Here is a 19107-nt window from a genome sequence, read left to right on the forward strand (position 1 = left end):
CAACGTGAGCTTCTGTGCTTTCTGTGTCTCTGCTCTGTCTTCTCTAACACAGAAAGTACTCCTGGGTCAATGTGAGCTTCTGTGCTTTCTGTGTCTCTGCTCTGTCTTCTCTAAGCCCCAGTGGGTGGAGGCAGATGAGCGTTCACACTGAGCCTGGTTCTGGTTCTGCTGGAGGTTCTCCTCCCTGTTAAAGGGGAGTTTTCCTCTCCACTGTCGCTTCATGCATGCTCAGTATGAGGGATTGCTGCAAAGCCATCAACAATGCAGACGACTGTCCACTGTGGCTCTACGCTCTTTCAGGAGGAGTGAATGCTGCTTGGAGAGACTTGATGCAACCTGCTGGGTTTCCTTAGAGAGGAAACTTTCTCACCAACCTGGAGGATCTGATGGAGTCTGACTTTGGAAAGAGACTTGATGATGACGTGATGTGGATTGGTGGTATATGAATAAAACTGAATTGAAATTCATTAATCTGCGTTATCCCAAATAAAATAAATAAACAATCAACCGATCATGTGTATCAGCCTTTCCACATCAGTGGTGACCAAAGTGTTTATTAGATGTGGTTCTTAATAACAGGCCCATCATGTAGATCCAGAATAAAACGAAGCCTTGGTGAACTCCATATGTTCCGTTACAGTTTAGATTATTCCCAGATAAAATAATCCCAGATTGCCAAGTAGATCTGCTCCATTCCAGCATTACCACACCAGATCTTATGTTCAGCTGTTTTTAACCCAGCCGTGAGATCCAGTAAACCAGAACAGAACTCGTTCTGGGTGGCAGTTCAGACTTGTGCGTTTTTAACTTCTCCCCACCCACTGTTGGTGCTTTGGTTGGTACCTTACCGCTACTGGGAAGCGTTAAACATGGTGGGTCTTTTTTTTTTTTTTATCAAAACGGGCTAACTTTGTTTCTAAACTGCGTTTTCCGCCATCCTTGCCAGAATGTTAGCTCAGTTTTGGACCAGAACTCCTTTGTTGTTCAGACTGGCTTTGGGTCTGAGGGGAGGAGCAGGGAGGAGACTCCGCAGCCTGCGGGGAGCTGCAGATCTCCTCCTGCACAGCTTTGACGCACAGCGCACAGATGGAGCGGGTTTTCCTCCTCTTCATCCTCCTGGTCGGAACCGCGGTACCGTCCGCCGCAGAGTGGAAGCTGGTTCTGCTCCACACCAACGACGTGCACGCCCGGGTAGAGGAGACCAGCGTGTTCTCCGCTAAATGCAGCCGCCAGGGGAATTGCTTCGGCGGCGTGGCGCGCAGAGCCACCGCGATCCAAAGGATCCGGAACCAGGAGAGCAACGTGCTGCTGCTGGACGCCGGGGACCAGTTCCAGGGGACCGTCTGGTTCAACTACTACAACGGAGCGGAGGCGGCCCACTTCATGAACAGGCTGGGATATGATGCCATGGTAGGACCTCAGCTTCACTATTCACACCCTGTGAGCTCTGCAGGGGGCAAAGTTTCTCACATTCAAGTTCCACACAGGTTGGATGGAGATAGTGTATTATTTCCCTTTGCATTATGCAGATTTTTGTGTCATTGGGAGACTTATTTGGAAAATCTAAGGAGGGAACTTTATTAGGATTTTGTAAAGTGCCTTGAGATGACATGTTTCATGATTTGGCGCTATATAAATAAAATTGAATTGAATTGAATAGGGCGCGTTGGTTCTGCTGGCACACCTGTGATAGGTGCACAGGTGTGTGAGAAACATGCCAATTGTGAAGCGTGAGCAAGGCGGGTTATAGGGGCTGCTTTGAGCTGGAGGGAGTCAAGGGATGCTAGAGAAAGTTTGTTTTCCTCATTTCTACTTTTATGCCTGAGTCAGCCAGCGAGGAATGTTTATGTTATATAACTTTATGTCTTTATTTTGCCGTCTTGCTCTTCCATCGAGTTTTATGTTGTGTTGCCGGTGGCATCGTGTGGTGCTGCAACAATCAAGACTGTACATAAAATAAAGTCAACATCAGTAAAACAAACTCTTTACTGATGCAAGAAGAAGTGGAAGTGAGAGTCTGCTTGGATGCAGCGGCGTGTTTCCTGCCAATAAGCTGCAGCAGCTCGTTAAGGTCTGCAGACTCATTACAGAGTCATGCTTTGTTTTTTAGTTGTTGTAGAAACAAGCTGAAGTGGAGTCAGATCTCTAAGTAACGGGGAAGGGAGGTCACTGGAATCACGGATGATTCAGTAAATGTGCTGTTGGGCGGTGGAGCAGCTGAATCAGGGGAGCACCAGTTACACAAGCAGCATCTGGGATGAGTTTGTTGGATCTGGGCCCAAAGCTGGCGCTGCTTTCAATCAGAGATGTTTTAGAGGTAACCCCCCCCCCCCCTTCACAGGAACAGATTAGCCACAATAACTGATAATTATCCAGCGTGTTTTCATCACAGATACTCATCGCAGTCGTTTAACAAACCCCGGAGCCGAGCCAGAACCCTGGCAAAGGAAAAGCGTCGTGTTTGAAGTTCTTCACATGTCGTAATGAGCAGAAACTAGCTTGGGCTTTAATAGGATGTTAGACAAATGATGAGGAAGGAAAAGAATGCGTGGTTTTCAAAAACAAGTCCTGCTGCAGTTTGATACCAGATGTAGGAGAGCCACCAAGGACCCCTGGGTCTCCACACTACATAACACATCCATGGAACCCACCACCCTGGGAACACCTTCTCCACCGTGAAGCACGGTGGAGGCAGCATCATGCTGGGGGAAGCAGGTCAGAGCTGATGGGAGGATGGATGGAGCTGAATCAGGAGAATCCTGGAGGAGAACCTGTGTGAGGCTGCAGAAGGCATGAGGTTCACCTTCCAGCAGGAGAACCAGCCTGAACCTGCAGCCTGAGGTATTATGGACTTAGACTTAGACGTTCTAGTGGTTCTGTGTGTACGGAGCGCATACAGGACGACAATGTAATGAGATTACAACTGAAATAAAATAACATTACAATACAGAGTGCAGCAGTGATAAGGTGCAGGAGAACAACTGTTTTTAAAAAAGTGTGCAGAAGAACGTTCCACCATGTTTATAGTGCAAAGATAATGGTGCAAAAAGGGCATTATGGGATGGATTTATGGGTTAGAATGGCCTAGTCAAAGTCCAGACCTGAATCCAACTGGTTCACAAATGTTCTCCATCCATTCTGACTGAGTTTGAGATGTTTTATAAAAAGAGGACGGACAAACATGTTCAGAGCTGGTGGAAACAGAACCGAGAAGCCCTGCAGCCAAGGAGGTTCTAGAAAAGTTCTGACCCGGGAGGTTCTGAAATAAAGGAACTCCACACTTTTCACGTTTGTAGTAGAAAAACTGTGAATTGTTATTCTGTCTGTAGATGGAGGACGACGACAAACTGAAAATCTTTTCTGAACAAATGACAAATTCTGATTTTCTTTTTTTATGTTTATGAAAATGTTCCAAATTGAGTTTTTCAGAAGTAACATGTGGAGATGAATGGATGCATGAAGTGCTGCAGGGATTAGACTCTGTGGAAACATCATGATAGACATTTATGGTCCACCGTGCATGCTCAGTATGAGGGATTGCTGCAAAGCCAGCAGCTGTCCACCGTGGCTCCATGTTCACCCAGGATGAAATGCTGCAGGTCAACGACTGGACAAGACCTGCTGGGTCCTCAGAGAAAAACTCTGAACCAACCAGGATCCAGGAGGATCTGATGGAACTGAGTCTGGAAAGAGCCTTGAGACGGCCTGTTGTGAACTGCAGCTGTAGAATAGTAAATATAAATGTAGATATAAACTCAGGAATGTTTTATTTATCACTGCGTGTTACCACTGTGACATTTCTGCGCTTCAAATAACACATAATGAGGCAAAAAGCAAAGTGAAAACTGTTTATTTTGCCGCTCAGAGAGTCAGAGATAAAGTGCACGTCATGCAGAGTCTGTTTCCACCGGTGGAAAATGCTGGCAGTAAAAGTGAAGTCTGCAGAAAACCGCTCTGTGTGTTTTTCTAAGAAACAGCCCACTTCCTGCAGAGGTCTGACGATAAGCAGACGTCTCCTTCCCGGATGTGCACGTGTCTGACCGGCAGCTTCACCTCCTCTGGTTGCTTCTCAGGTCTTTGGAAACCACGAGTTTGACAACGGCGTGGAGGGACTCATGAAGCCGTTCCTGCAGAACATCAACTGCTCCATCCTCAGCGCCAACATCCAACCCGACAGCACCCTGGCCTCCACCTTCGGCATCACCTACTCGCCCTACAAGATCTTTGAGGTGGGAGGTCAGCGGGTCGGCGTGGTGGGCTACACGTCCCGGGAAACCAAGGCGCTGTCCAAACCCGGTAAGAAGAGCCGCGGGTTCTTCTGGGTCGTTGCTTCAACCCATCCCTCAGAAACTAGAGGCCCGGTTCTGTTTTAGTTCATTTTTAAAACACCTTCTCTGTTCTCTGTTCTCTGTTCTGTGTTGTAGCAGCAGGAGCTCCAGAGTGATTTTTTTCTGCCACATTATATTAAGTTTTTTTGTCTTGAATACAAACATCAGCAGCTGCATAAACATCCCGTAATATTCAGCCTTATCTCCACCTCCTCCCAGCATGTTCTCCTGCGCCGTTATCAGACCAGGACTAAACGACACAAAGAGCAGAAAATGGTTTAAATCCAAACAGCTGCCCCTCATGCAGAGCCAGGTCGCTGCTTTACTTCCTGCTGATGCCGTTGATGGACACCGCACTTACACTGCAAAAAGAGAACTAAAAATAAGTAAAAGTTTCTTGAAATGAATGTATTTGCCCTTGATTTGAGCAGGTAAATAAGACTATTTGCCAATGGAATGAGTATTTCTACCCCTAAAATAAGATAATTAGATAAACTGCACTTGAAATAAGACAATAAAGATAAATTGTTCCTATTTTAAGTGCAAAAATCTTATTCCATTGGTAAATAATCCTATTTACCTGCTCAAATCAAGGAAAAATACTTTAATTTCAAGACAAAATGTCTTATTTTTAGGTCTATTTTTGCAGTGTAGCGGTCCAGTCTGCAGAAAGTGAGGCGACGGGTCTGAGATGCTTTTCATGAGCTCTGTCCTCTGAGAACGTTCTGGTCCAGAGAAGGAACCTGAAGAACCTTCAGAGCTTCTGGTCCAGACGTACAGTCTGCTGTGTTCTGATGTCAGCCGTGTTTAAAGAGGTCCGATCGACCCGGTTAGGAGAACCGGAGGATGGAAGCAGCAGCTGTGAGGAAGTGTCTGCTAACCGAGTCGGACCAGAAACAGGAAGTAGTCCTCTTCAGGAAAACGAAGAGTTCTTCATTGTCTAAGTAAATGTTTCGGTTCTGCAGAGGTTCTTCCTCCACAGCGACGACCTTTCTGATCCGCGTGGTTCTGTTGGGTTCAGTGAGAGCAGACAGGAGCTGATGGTGTGTGACGGTGCCGCTGACCCGCTCTGTCTCTCTGACCAGGACCTCACCTGGACTTCCTGGACGAGGTGAGCTCCCTGCAGCCGGTGGTGGACAAACTCACGGCGCTCGGTGTCGATAAGATCATCGCTCTGGGTCACTCCGGCTTCACCGTGGACCGGCTCATCGCCAAGAAGGTGCGCGGCGTGGACGTGGTCATCGGCGGACACACCAACACCTTCCTGTACACAGGTACGCCGGTCCTGCACCTGCCTGAGGGGCGTGGCCTCGGTGCTGCTTCTGTTGTCTGTGGATACGTCGCGTTTTCACAGCGCTCTGTGTGTCATTTGCTCCGGCTGTTAGAGAAGGAACGGGTCTGTTAGCAGCTGCAGAACTCCTTCATCTGATGCAGGAAAACGGGCCGGTTCTGCTCTGCAGCCGTGTTGATGTAAGATGGAGACGCTGAGGCTGAAAAGCCGTTTAAAATCTAAGTAACATCACAGTTAATGCAACATGTTGCATGAAGCCTGTCAGCAAATCTGATCACCGGCTGCAGAACCCAGACGGCTCCACTCCAAACACCAAACCAGAACCTAAACAGTCCGCCTTAAATACAGGCCTTCTAAGAGCCGCTCCTGGAGAGCAAAACAGAAACTGACTGAAAGTTTATGTCAGTTTACATCAACCAAGAGAGGAGGAACCGTCATGGAAACGTTGCGGTGGGGTCAGACAGATGTTCTCTCTGGGTTCTGGGTTACGGCTCTGAGGGTTTGCAGGTTAAACCAGAGCCTGCCTGGTTGGCCAGACGAGGCGGAGCCGTCCTCAGTGGGTCTGTGGAGCAGACGTCAGCTGCAGCAGAGACACGGCCGGACCGTCCAGCAGCAACCGCTCACAGGAGATTGCTGCTTTATAGTCAGAGGTTTCTGGATCCTCCAGAGGCTGCAGCACTTCCAGCTTTGCTTTACACTGATTCACATTTTCAGATTCTCTCAGATTAACTTAGGAGTGCGAGAAGTAAAAGATCTTTATGAGTTTTTTAAAGAACGATTATTGCTGTATTCTCTGGCCCGTGTGGAGCTGCTCTACCATCGGTTCACAGCTGGTTCAGGTCAGCTGCAGACGGTGCAGACAGTGACCCTCAGAGATAAACGGGTGATGGATGAGCAACGCGGGGCTGATAGCTGCAGAAGAAGAAACCCGAGCGTCTCCAGGGGTTAAAAGGTCTCATGGAGGAGGGAGGGAAGCTGGTGGTGCCCTCCAACCAGGGAGAAGCTCAGATCTCAGTCCAGACGAGTAGACTCCTGGGAACAGCTGGCAGAAACCTCAAAAATCTGCGTAATTATGGGATGTGCTGGTCCTGGATGAGAATGTGAGAGCTGCAGACTGAGTCCTCTTCCTGGTTCCTGAATGGATCTGCTGTGCTGATGTACGGTTTTAGCGCTAGTTAGTCATTCAGGAGTAAACATGCTGTCTGGACTCCATAAATATCGCTGTCCTGTTAATTTAAACTGCAGAGTGGGTGGAGGCAGCCCAGCTGGGCGGACCACCGACCGCACAGAACATTTTGTGGGCTGTAGAGGTCTGCTGGGGCCCGCAGCGACTCTCCGTCACTCTCCGTCCTCCAGAGCTGACAGCAAAGAATTCAAGACCTCCTCAGGCGTTAAACTTTAACAACAATGTGGTTAAAGTCAGCGGGGAGGACGGAGCTGTGCTACCAGACCAGATCCGCTCTGTGTGGATCTGATAAGATCCAATAAGATCTGATAAGATCCGATAAGATAAGAATGCTTCATTAGGGTCGACTTCAGGTGAAACAGTTATTAGCTATGAAAAGAACTTTATTTCTAAAGCGCTTTCAAACAAAGTGATGAACAGTAGGTGGTAAAAAATAGTAAAACAAGAAATAAATACAATTTAAAAACGGTTAAAATAATTTTTAAAAAAGCCTCTTTTCTCTAAAAACGAGAGAAGAAATGTTTGACCAGAACGCTCAGCTCGTCCAGCTGGTTCTGCCCCGTACCTTCACTGAGAGGACCAGCTGGGTCCAACTGGGTCACCAACAGGACAAGGATCCAACAAGGTGTTAGTGGAACTGCTCCGTGGTTCTGCCCTCAGTCACAGCGGTTCTGTCTGTCGGCCTCTTCTCTTCTAGTCCTGGGTTTTAGTTTGGCAGCTCCTCACTTTGGATTCAGAACCGGCTGAAGAAGTGGTTCTGATTTCCGTGAGCAAAGCACATAAAATTCTGCAGGAATCGGTTCAAAAAGCCGGAGAGAAGGTCCGTCAGAGCCGAGCAGTTTAGCAGAACCAGCCCTGCAGAACATCTGGAAGTCTTTACACGTGTAGTTACTCTGTGGAGACCACAGGAATGAGTCTAGAACCAGATCCAGAACAATCCTCTTTGCTTTCAGGAAATTTCTCATTTTTATGCCCAACCTGCAGCTTTTCCTGCTGCTGCAACGTCTCCTCTCCTCTGAGTTCAGGTCCAGGCCCGGATCAGAGCCGGGGACAGCGCCTCCTGGAGGTTTTAATGGGTTCAGATTTATTTGCTGAAGGAGTTTAATCATTAACAGAGCTTTATCTTTAGCCGGCGGCCGTGTAAACGCGGCAGAAAGTAACCGAGGCTAACGGGGAAGATTTCTCCTGAAAGCTGAACACGTCAGCCTGGTTGGACGGATACCTGAGATGTTGTCTCCTCCTGGAGGACGGACCCAGATGTTTGAGCAGAATGGAGGTTTTTATTCCTCATCGTCGCTCCGTTGATCTGATTGGCTGAGCCTGTAGCTGTGGCAGAGGCTCTGCAGGTTTGGGTTTCTGTTCTGGTTCTGCCAGAGGTTGAAGGATCAGTCGGCTGTTTGACTGGGCCAGTTGAGTGAAAGGCGACCAGAAGCAGCTTTGGGCTCAGATCTGCGACTGTTTCGGGTCTCTGTGGAGATAAACGACTCTTTGTTCCTCTCTGAGCCGTTTGTCTCGTTGAACATTCCTCCAGCAGCTTCATTTCCATTTCTACAGGCTGTGCTTTCATCTCTGAGAACAGCTGCACCACGTGGACCGCGCAGATCACACGAAACGGCTCGCTCTGCTGGGAAACGGCAGTGAAAACTAAATTTAGGCAGTAATTAAACACTTTGAAGTTTAACTGCATGTTTGTGCCCAACGGAGCCTCTGGGTCTGAGGAGCCACGGCTCCGGGTTGCCCTCCTAAAACGTTTACCAGTCTGGCTGCAGGGTTGTCTCCTCCAGCTGTGCACGTCTACAGACTGAACTTCATCACCAGCTCGGTCAGACTGGATGGAGAACATCTGGGAACATCAGCTTTCAGGTTTCACCACAGATTCTCAGCTGGATTCATGTCTGGACTTTGACTAGACCATTTTCAGTCTCAAGTCCTCTGCAGCCTCTAGCAGCTTTTCAGTCCTGATTCAGCTCCATCCATCTTCCCACAGCATGATGCTGCCACCACCGTGCTATATGTGGAGCTTGCTGTGCTCAGGCTGCGTTTTGCACGTTGGACATGAAGTTCTGTCTTAGTCTCTTCTGACTGGACCACCGTCTTCCATGTGCCTGCTGTAGGGAGACCAGCGTCATTTTTCTCCAATCAGAAACCAGCTAGGATGATGACACCATAAATGCTCAGAGCGACGCATTTATTTAACTATAACCTATATTCTTTAAACAAGTTATAAGGTTACTTTTAGCTAATATGGTTAGAACGAGATCACCTGGTTTAGCTTGTACATGAGGTTTTATCGTGCCCGACAGGAACCTACAACTTCAATAGAAAACAGAACATAGAGCAGTATTTTAACATGTTTTCTTTGGTGTTTTTCTAAAATATGAAACAGTTTATCCACTTAGAGCAGCGATAGGTGGTTTAGGGTGCGTGTTTATCTGCTGAGGAGGACGCAGTGAATGTTCTAATTATACAAAAACAGATATAATACTAATGAGTGTATGTAAAACAATTGACAAAATAAAGCCTGCTCATCTTGGAAAATATTGAATAGTCATCAAAGCTGATAAAGCTGCAGTATTATTATAACAGATTCAATTAGTATTACATATATTGTATTTGGAACATGTTGCAACCGACCCTGAGTCCAGGGTCAGCTGCAACATCTGATAGCGGTAAGGCGTATTGCGCCACTTCCTGTTTCCTTTTCTCGCCGTGGTCAGAGGTCACTAGCCTAGCTCAGGGGTCTGCACCCTGTGGCTCTTAATAACTTTGGCTACAAATTAAATTTTTTATTATGGTATTTAAATGTAATAATGATAATAAATGCAGGTTTCAGCAAGTTTTCTTGAACTAATTACTTTTAATTTTCACATCCGAATGAGGCTAAAAATGCCAGTAATATTTAATTGTAACTTAATATTTTTTTATCATGTTGGAAACTATGATTCTTTTTACAACATTATCCACAAATATCAACATCCCATCCATCCTCTTTTTTCAAACCTCACAACCTTTTATTTCCTATTTTGAATCTGAACTTTCATCTGCTTCAGCATAACTAACAGCTGACCCCCCCCCCCCCTGTTTTTTTTCCTCAGGTGTGAATGACGATAACAACCACAATGATGATAATTATAAGTATCTAGTTTTAACTGGAACACGGGTGGTTTGTGGTGGTAGGATCTGTCTTGTCATTAGTTTGTTTTTGTAGGCGTTTGTTTTTTTTAGCTGTTTCTGTGATGTAAATTCTGAGTCCTTCTCGTTTGTTCTGTATGTTTTCAATGGGATGTCTGTTAATAAAAACAAATTGATTATTATAATATTCGCTATAACATTATAGCGTGACGTTTGTGTCAATAATTTTCTAGCACATGTGATTCTGCGTGGTGGAAGAGGGGACCCCAAATCAAATTCTGCTTAGGGCCCCCAAGAGGCTCGGGCTGGCACTGACTTCAGTTAGTTAAATTATTATTTTATATTTTTTTTACTGCTTTATGTAATATTTTCTATTATTCAGGTCTGCTGGTGAATCTGGAAATATATATTTTGGTCACGTTCTTTAGCCTGAATAACTACTAAACTTTTTTTTTTTCCAGGTGACTACTTCCACTTACGGATAACAGATGATGAACTCCAGATGTTACTCATCTACATGATGTGGCATTTCAAAATAAAAGCCCCTCAAACTCTTGATATATAGTCACTTTAACCTAAGTTGCTGTTAATGTTGCTACTTGTCAGGTTCAAACCACTAAAACAGGAATTAAACAACAAAGGGAAGAGAAGACGACAGACGTTAGTTTGGTTTTATTTGAGAGGAGAACAGCAGAGATGTGCCCAGTTACAACTCCTTACTGCTCTGAAAACACACCCTGCGCTCCCTCTCTCTTTATTGTTTTAGGGAGTTCTCTAGTTACAAAAAAAACGTTATGATGTGACATTCAAGATAATAGAACGCCGTTCAAACAGTTCAGTTCAGCTCTTGGAAAAAAGTCATGTCTCTGCAGGCCTTGTGCAATGATAAGAGAGACAGTTAGTATGAGGTAGGATGAAGCATGATACATGCTCCAGTAAATAAATGACAGTACTAATAAACACAAACACAATAATACATAAGAGGAATATTGGTCATCTAAAAAAACACTTTAATATCTGAATAAACCTTTCTAATAATGAGTAAATATGTGATAAATGCAATTTACATAGTGAATAAAGTAAAACATGTAGAATAGTAAAAATAATTCCAAGACTACTAAAGTTTTCTGTAAAAATTTCAAAATAAAAGCAACGCAACATAAGATTTTACAATTCTCTTTATCCAAATTGCTGAGGTTTCCATTTTGACACTATGTACATACTAATTACACACACACACACACACACACACACACACACACACACACACACACACACACACACACACACACACACACACACACACACACACACACAAAAGAAAAAACTGAAATAGGAAAAGCTAACCATAAAATGTTCAAATTATTAAGAACATTTACATTGTTTGCTGACACAGAACTTTGTTTTCAACACAATGAACAGTTCCAGCTGGATTCCCTCAGAGCTTTCAGGACATCTTCATCTAAACCTGGAACCATGGAACCATCTGCCACGCGTGTCACACTGTATCTGCAAAACAATTACATGATAGACACATTAGGGGGACAAGCAGTTGGCTTTTTATACCATATTTAAAAATATTATAATCTATGATAATTTACTAACAATTAAATATATTGTATTTGTAACATGTTGCAACCATCCCCAAGCCTGGGGTCTGTTGCAACATCTGATTCTGTGAATTCAAGTGCGAATTGTGAAAGATGTTCTTTATAAATTAGCTTTAAATGGTTTTGACTATAAACAGAAAGATGCAAGTTTATTGTGTAAAAATGTGGTTTATCTAATCCAGACCATCTCTGAGTCAAACGCAAAAAGTGTTGCAACTGTCCCTGGGCGCCTTATCTCCTACACCAGATGTCTTCATTTATTTTTTATTTTATTATTTTTTTTATTGTGTCCTGTCTGTCAGTGTAGCCATAAGAATTATTCACTTAATGTCAAAAAGAGGCCAACAGATTGTACTTTCACCAGTGGAGCCTTACTGCTGTCACCATAGAGGTCCGCTTGATTTATTCATGCAAGAAGCTTTATTCTAATTTATGCAGGGAATATTTCATGTTATATGAACACTAAAACAAGAAGATAGAGGAGAAAAAAGGAGAAAGAGAAGGAGGAGAGGAAAAGGAGAGAGCGATATAACATCCTCTGAGTTTGCTTCTCCACCTGCAAAGAAATATAAAAATTAAATTGAATTTTATTTTATTTCTATACCACCAATTCACATCCCATCATCTAAAGCCTCTTTCCAAAGTCAGCTTCCATCAGATCCTCCAGGTTGGTGAGAAAGTTTCCTCTCTAAGGAAACCCAGCAGGTTGCATCAAGTCTCTCCAAGCAGCATTCACTCCTCCTGAAAGAGCGTAGAGCCACAGTGGACAGTCGTCTGCATTGTTGATGGCTTTGCAGCAATCCCTCATACTGAGCATGCATGAAGCGACAGTGGAGAGGAAAACTCCCCTTTAACAGGGAGGAGGACCTCCAGCAGAACCAGAACCAGGCTCAGTGTGAACGCTCATCTGCCTCCACCCACTGGGGCTTAGAGAAGACAGAGCAGAGACACAGAAAGCTCAGAAGCTCACATTGACCCAGGAGTACTTTCTATGGTAGAGAAGACAGAGCAGAGACACAGAAAGCACAGAAGCTCACATTGACCCAGGAGTACTTTCTATGTTAGAGAAGACAGAGCAGAGACACAGAAAGCACAGAAGCTCACATTGACCCAGGTGTACTTTCTATGTTAGATGGTAATAGAGGATGATCTGCCTCCCCTGATGATGTCACAGCTAACAGAACACCAGACCAGGTGTACCTTGTATGAAGAGAAAAATGACAGAGAACAAAAAGTTAAAAGCTGAAATAACAACAAACAATGCAGATTGGAGAGTAGTAGGAGAACTCAGCAGAGAGAGAGAAATAGACCCTGATGTCCTCCAGTAGCCTAAGCCTATAGCAGCATAACTATAGAGGTAGCTCAGGGTAACATGAGCCACTCTGACTAGAAGCTTTGTCACAAAGGAAAGTTTTAAGATAAGTCTTAAAAGTAGACGGGGTGTCTGCCTCACGGACCAAAACTGGGAGTTGGTTCCACAGGAGAGGAGCCTGATAGCTAAAGGATCTGCCTCCCATTCTACTTTACAGGTACAAACAGTCGATGCCTTGATACCATCACTGAAAAATATACAGGATGAATGAATCCGATCAGAGGTGTTCCACCCAGACCCTCAGGGACCTTAGACCCTCGCTGTTCTGCGTGTTTTAGATGTCTCTGCTTCAGCACATTGCGTTTTGCTCTACTTCACGTTAGTCTGTCACAGACAGTCTAAGCGGGTGTGAATACTTGTTTCCAGGCAGTGAGCGTTTGATCCTCAGCACAGCTTCTCGGTGCCGTTCCACCGCACTGATCCACCCGTTCTCCGGTTCTGTTCCACAGGAACGCCTCCCTCCGTGGAGACCAAGGCTGGAGATTATCCGTACTTGGAGTTCAGCGAGGACGGGCGCAGCGTTCCTGTGGTCCAGGCATACGCCTTTGGAAAATATCTGGGCCACCTGACCGTGACCTTTGATGACAAGGGGAATGTGGTGAAATATTCTGGAAACCCGATCCTGCTGGACAGCAGCATCCCACAAGGTGAGGAACCCTGCAGACGGCGTCTCTTTATCTCACTTAATCCCTTTAGTTTCCTGTTTGTGTTCGACGCTCCACTTCCTGTCTGTAACGACATTTCCGTGTTTAGACGTTCTGATTACAGCTTGGTTCTGATTTAGCTTCACCTTCCTGAAAAAGTTATAAACATTGTTCTGTTCAGCATTTCTACAAGAACCCTGCACCCAGATCAGATGAATCAGGAAAGGAAGAGAAAAGGGAAATTAGACCAGAAGGAAATGTGGAGTTTTTCCTCAGTGTGGAAATCAAAAGTTCAGGGAAGCCGCCTGAGGAGATTCAGGTGGAAAACTGCCAGAAGTCCTGGAGAGCAGGACGGAACCAGCTTGACTCTCTGTCTCCATCAGATCCAAAGATCTTGGCTGAGGTGGAGAGCTGGAAGAAGAACCTGGCCAACTACACGGCCAAGGTGGTGGGCAGGACTCTGGTCTTCCTGAACGGCTCCAACATGGCGTGCCGCTCCCAGGAATGTAACCTGGGCAACCTGATCTGCGACGCCATGGTGGGTATCCAGGTCTGAGAAGGTTCTGATCTTCCTGACCTTCACGCCTGGAGATCTGGACATGAACCTGCCTCCTGTCTTTTCAGCTGGATAACTACATCAGGTTCTTCGACGACCAGCAGTGGAACCACGTCAGCGCCTGCATCTTTAACGGCGGTGGCATTCGGGGCTCCATCGACGAGCGCACCTACAACGGTACGTCCCATCAGGAGAGGCTTGGACCGTGGCGAGAAGGTGGCGGGCGGATGTCAGGAGCTGTGTTGCTCTGCAGGTTCCATCACCATGGAGGACCTGCTGTCTGTGCTGCCGTTTGGAGGAACCTTTGACCTGGTGCAGCTGAACGGCTCCACGCTGAGGAAGGCCTTCGAGCACGCCGTCAGGAAATACGGAAGCAACGCTGGAGAGTTCCTGCAGGTCTCAGGTGTGTGCTGCGCCGCTCTGACCAGCCTGACGTTACCTGTGCAGGTAGAACTGATGCTGCGGGACGCTCCTCAGATTCTGTCCTGATCGCACCGGTTCTGCTGCGTCAGACTGATATTACACTGTTATAAACACCATGGAGTCTTTGCTAATGTTCATGACTGTTGTCCTTCAGTAAATGATGACACTTTAAATAATCAAGCTCCATCATATATCAGATATTTAAATCCCATATTAAACAGGTTTCCAGAGTTTCCTTTTTTCACCTCAGGAATATCGCCAAAATTAGAAACATTCTGTCCAGGAGTGATGCTGAAAAACTATTCCATGCATTTGTTACTTCAAGGCTGGACTATTGTAATTCTTTACTATCAGGAAGTCCACAAAATGCAGTTTAAAGCCTTCAGCTGATCCAAAATGCTGCAGCAAGAGTTCTGATGAAAATCAACCAGAGGGATCATATTTCTCCAATTTTAGCTTCCCTTCATTGGCTTCCTGTTAAATCAAGAATGTGACGTCACATCACGTGGTACGCAGTGGGGCAAACTCCGGAAAGCCGCCTTGTTTTGCTGTAAAAGAGACGTGCGTTACCCTCGGTTTTACTCGTTAAAACGACTGCTTTTTCCAAATCTAAGACCGTGGTTTTTAAACATTGTTGCTATGGAACGTGCAACAGTGACTCGAGTTACGCTGATCGGCCGCATATGAAGGATGTTTTCTTCAAGACTGCCAAGGAGAAATGTGTACGCTTGGTACACCGGGGCGGTCGGCCTACACAACAGTTCAACCCGGAAAAAGTTACCAAATTCAAGTACATATGTAGCAAGCATTTTGTCGGAGGAAAGGGCCCAACCGAAGAACATCCTGACCCAATTCCAGCGACATCAAGTCAAGGTAAGAGTATTTTGGTGGCCGACATGTTAATAAAGTAGCGCCTGCTACCATGATAGCATATAGGCTATCATGGTAGCAGGCGCTAACATGATAGCCTGCTACCAGGATAGCTTACTCAAAAACATTTCAGATGAGACAAACATTAAACATATACCCATTCCTGGACGGTGTTTGCAAACAACAAAAAAAAAAAAAACGGCCGACGCTGCCATGATCGCCGCGCAGGAAAAAAAAACAAAGCTTACCGTTCATCAACTCGGCCAGTTTTCCGGGTTTTTTAAGCCCTCGACACTCAAGCCATCGTTTGAGCTGAAGGTTGGTGTGTTCTTCGACAGTTCGGCCAGTAATCCGTGTGCCTGGGACATCGTCTTGGGAAAGTTTAACGGCTGTAAAGTCGGTCAGATCGCTGGTTCTGTTGCGCTTGTAATAAATAGCTGGGTTATCCGTGCGTTCTCTCCTGTATGCCCTACCTAAGCGGCAAAAGGGGCGTTGCTCTTGAGACGGTGACGTCACGTGCGCGGTACCGCATTAGCTCTGTTATAACTTATTTATAATGGATTATTATCATTTATTGGTTAATGTCAAGTTGTCATAATTTACTGGATGTTGCTTAATGACAACAGTCATAAACATTCATAAAGGCTCCTTCGTGGTAATGACAGTGTAATATCACTTTGACACACACCTTCAAGTAAAGTGATACTGAAATTCTCTTTAAAAATAAATTTTTTCTCATAGACAAAATGGGATTCAATGATCAACCCAGTTCTAGTTGGACCTCCATAGCTCAGAACTCCTCAGAACCATTATTAAAAGTTTAAACGGGTCACAGGAAGTTGGACTTTAACCCAGTTATCATTTTGATCCATTTACAGTTTTTCTAAAACCACAGCTTGAGTTTAAGTTTTTTTTTTCTCCATATTTTCCCCCAGAAGCGTCTGCTTAGAATGTGATGATGGTTCTGACCCGGTGAAATATTCAGAATTTCTCTCTCCTTCCAGCCAGCGTGTCTCCCACAGCTGGAGGACTTCCTGTATGCTGTCCAATCAGAGCCCAGAGTGCAGAGAGACACGCCCACACTCTCATTTCACCTCTGTTATGTGAAACAGAGGTGATGGTTCTGGAGAAACTGGACCTGGAGGTTCTGTTTAACCCGTAGTTTCCACAATGACTGAGGCTTAGAAGCTGGCCTGTGTTTCTGATTGGTGGAAGCAGTGATGCTGAGGGCTGCGCCTCGTGTTGATTGGCTGGTTCTGGCCTCTTCTTTGTGAGGCGGATCCATCATGGCCGCCTCCATCAAATTTGCATAACTGCTGCAATCATCTCATCTCTGATTGGAAAGGTTTTGGTTGTAAAGTGAATAAATGTGAGAAAGCTCATGGGGCGAGAAAAGTAATTAGCGGTTCTCCAGAGGAGGTTCTGGTCAGGAACCTGGTCTGCTGCTGGGTAGCTTCAGGTACCGTCTGAGGACGCCGATCCAGAATGTTTGGTACCGTTCCTCCACAGATCTCTGGTTTTCTGGGTAGGAACTCTGCTGTGATCCCAGAGAGAACCCAGAACTAGGCCCTATAGTTCCTGATGAAGGTTCCTGCAGTCCAGCTGATACCTGGAAAACTCCAACGTTTACTGTTGTTAGCAATAGTGGGTGTGGTTCTGGTTTAACGGGCCGGTTCTGTCCTCCACCAGGACTCCGTGTGGAGTTTGACGTCTCCAAACCTGCAGGACGGCGCGTGAGAAGCCTCAGCATCCTCTGCACCAGCTGCCGGGTTCCTCGGTACGAGCCGGTCCTGGACGCGGCGCTCTACACGGTGACGCTGCCGTCCTACCTGGTGACTGGCGGAGACGGGTTCGACGTCATCAAAAACGGGTTCAAGAAGCACAACAGCGGTGAGGACCCACCTGCATGACGCGTGACCCGGTTCTGAAGAACTCTGCTGACCCGCTGTTCTTGTTCCTCTCAGGGGATCTGGACATTTCGGTGGTGGCGGACTACATCACACAGAGAGGGCGGATTTATCCGGCGGTGGAGGGACGCATCAAGATCTACAACTCAGCCTCTGGACTGCGGGCCTCGCTGTCCTCGCTGGTTCTGCTGGTTCCACTGTGGCTGCTCTGGAGCTGGTGAAGAACCAGCTAAAGCTCGGATCAGAACCAGAACAGGACACTCATGCATCTGGGTTCTCAATGTTTCTGCTTTTATAAACTCCATGTGGACTTTAGCTAGAACTGATCCTGCAGGACTGAGGAGGTTTTTTATGTCCAGTCTCCTAAATGCTGAGCAAAGCCCAACGATGCACTTCCTTTAATGGCCACTAGGGGCGCCTTCAGGGACACCGTCATCGATTGATGCTTTAATTTACCACTAAATCCCACTGAGCTCTATTTATTCCCTGGATGCTGATTGGCAGGGGGGCTTAAGACTTTTATGTTTTGTTCTAAAACTATCAAGTACTGAGAAAGTCATGTGCTGAAATATTTTGCATGTTATTTATATATTTAATATGAATAACATGTAAAATATTTCAGCACCTAATTTCCTAGTAGTTGATAGTGTTAGTACATCCACTGACTGTAGAATTACCTGTGAACGTTTTCACTCAGCCAGAAAACTGCTTGTTGTTGCAACCAAATCCTGTGGGATTCTGTGAGAGTAGGGAGTAGCAAGATGGCGGCCAGTGACTTCAGTTTTTCTGGCACTCCAGTGAATAGAGATCAGTGTAAATCCCCCACCCCCTACAGGAAGTGAATGGCCCCCACTTCCTGTCGATATTCCAGATGTTCCTGCTGAAACTCCTGCAGCTGCTTCCCCAAAATGGAGATTATCAGACTTTTTTCTGCTGTTTTATAAAATCACTGTTTGTTTTTATTGAACCATTAAATGTATTAAACACAGTAAGATGGACCTGTTATCTCCACCTCCTGGATGGATGGATGGATGATGGATGGATGAATAAATGGATGGATGGATGAATAAATGGATGATGATGATGGATGGATGAGGTAATATTTCTCCACATCCAGTTCTGAAGTTCTGGATCATCTCATGAACGGATCGGACCTTCAGCACCAGATGTTTCTGCCTCCATCCAGAAGACCCAGAGAACCAAGATCTGGATCCAGAACCTCCAGTAACTGCAGCAGCGCCTGGATTCTGGACTGCTGGTACCGGGTCATCACGTCTGGACGGCGCCACCAAACCCAGAGATGTAACCGGACTCTGGCTGCAGGTTCTGGTTCTGGCTAAAGTATTCACACCCAGTTTCCCAGCAGGTGGAACCGGGTTCCTGCAGCTTTAATCTTGAACCGGAACCTTCAGGTTCTGTAAGAACCTTTAGGTTCAGGTTCTGTAAGAACCTTTAGGTTCCGGGTTTCTGCAGCTTTAATCTTGTTTTTTCCTCAGATGAATCTTTCAGTGAAGGTCCATCACGGTCGGTTCTGATCCGATCTCAGTTTTAAAACCAGCAGAACAACATGATCAGTACCAGGACGTCTGGTCTGGACCTGCTGAGGAGGAAACGGTTCTGCTCCTCAGGACGCTGCTCGCTGCATGTCGGCGCTCCAGAACCCTTGGTTCCGGGTCAGTGAGCCGACCCGGCAGCAGCAGCACCACTGCTCTCCGTCAGAGGAACCAGGAGGTCCAGTTAGCTCAGCTCAGCCTCTGAAGGCAGGATGGAAGAAAGTTCTGATCCCGG

General features: G+C 46.0%; 1 protein-coding gene across 1 annotated transcript; it reads left to right on the top strand.

Annotated features, from left to right (window-relative positions):
• Positions 1-880: 880 nt before the first annotated feature.
• On the top strand, positions 881-17817 carry nt5e (5'-nucleotidase, ecto (CD73)). Its single transcript, XM_036130460.1, has 9 exons — positions 881-1410; positions 4074-4296; positions 5414-5602; positions 13369-13566; positions 13947-14101; positions 14188-14296; positions 14373-14522; positions 17102-17302; positions 17377-17817. The coding sequence occupies exons 1-9, from the start codon at positions 1087-1089 to the stop codon at positions 17538-17540; spliced, it is 1713 nt and encodes a 570-aa protein (XP_035986353.1). The 5' UTR covers positions 881-1086; the 3' UTR covers positions 17541-17817.
• Positions 17818-19107: the final 1290 nt, after the last annotated feature.

Source organism: Fundulus heteroclitus, unplaced genomic scaffold, assembly GCF_011125445.2.
Source record: "Fundulus heteroclitus isolate FHET01 unplaced genomic scaffold, MU-UCD_Fhet_4.1 scaffold_36, whole genome shotgun sequence".
Classification (NCBI taxonomy): Eukaryota; Metazoa; Chordata; class Actinopteri; order Cyprinodontiformes; family Fundulidae; genus Fundulus; species Fundulus heteroclitus.

Coding starts and splice junctions, on each gene's coding strand:
- nt5e (XM_036130460.1), top strand. CDS start 1,087: ATGGAGCGGGTTTTCCTCCTCTTCATCCTCCTGGTCGGAACCGCGGTA. Junction 1,411..4,073: donor GGCTGGGATATGATGCCATG/GTAGGACCTCAG, acceptor GTTGCTTCTCAG/GTCTTTGGAAACCACGAGTT. Junction 5,603..13,368: donor CAACACCTTCCTGTACACAG/GTACGCCGGTCC, acceptor TCTGTTCCACAG/GAACGCCTCCCTCCGTGGAG.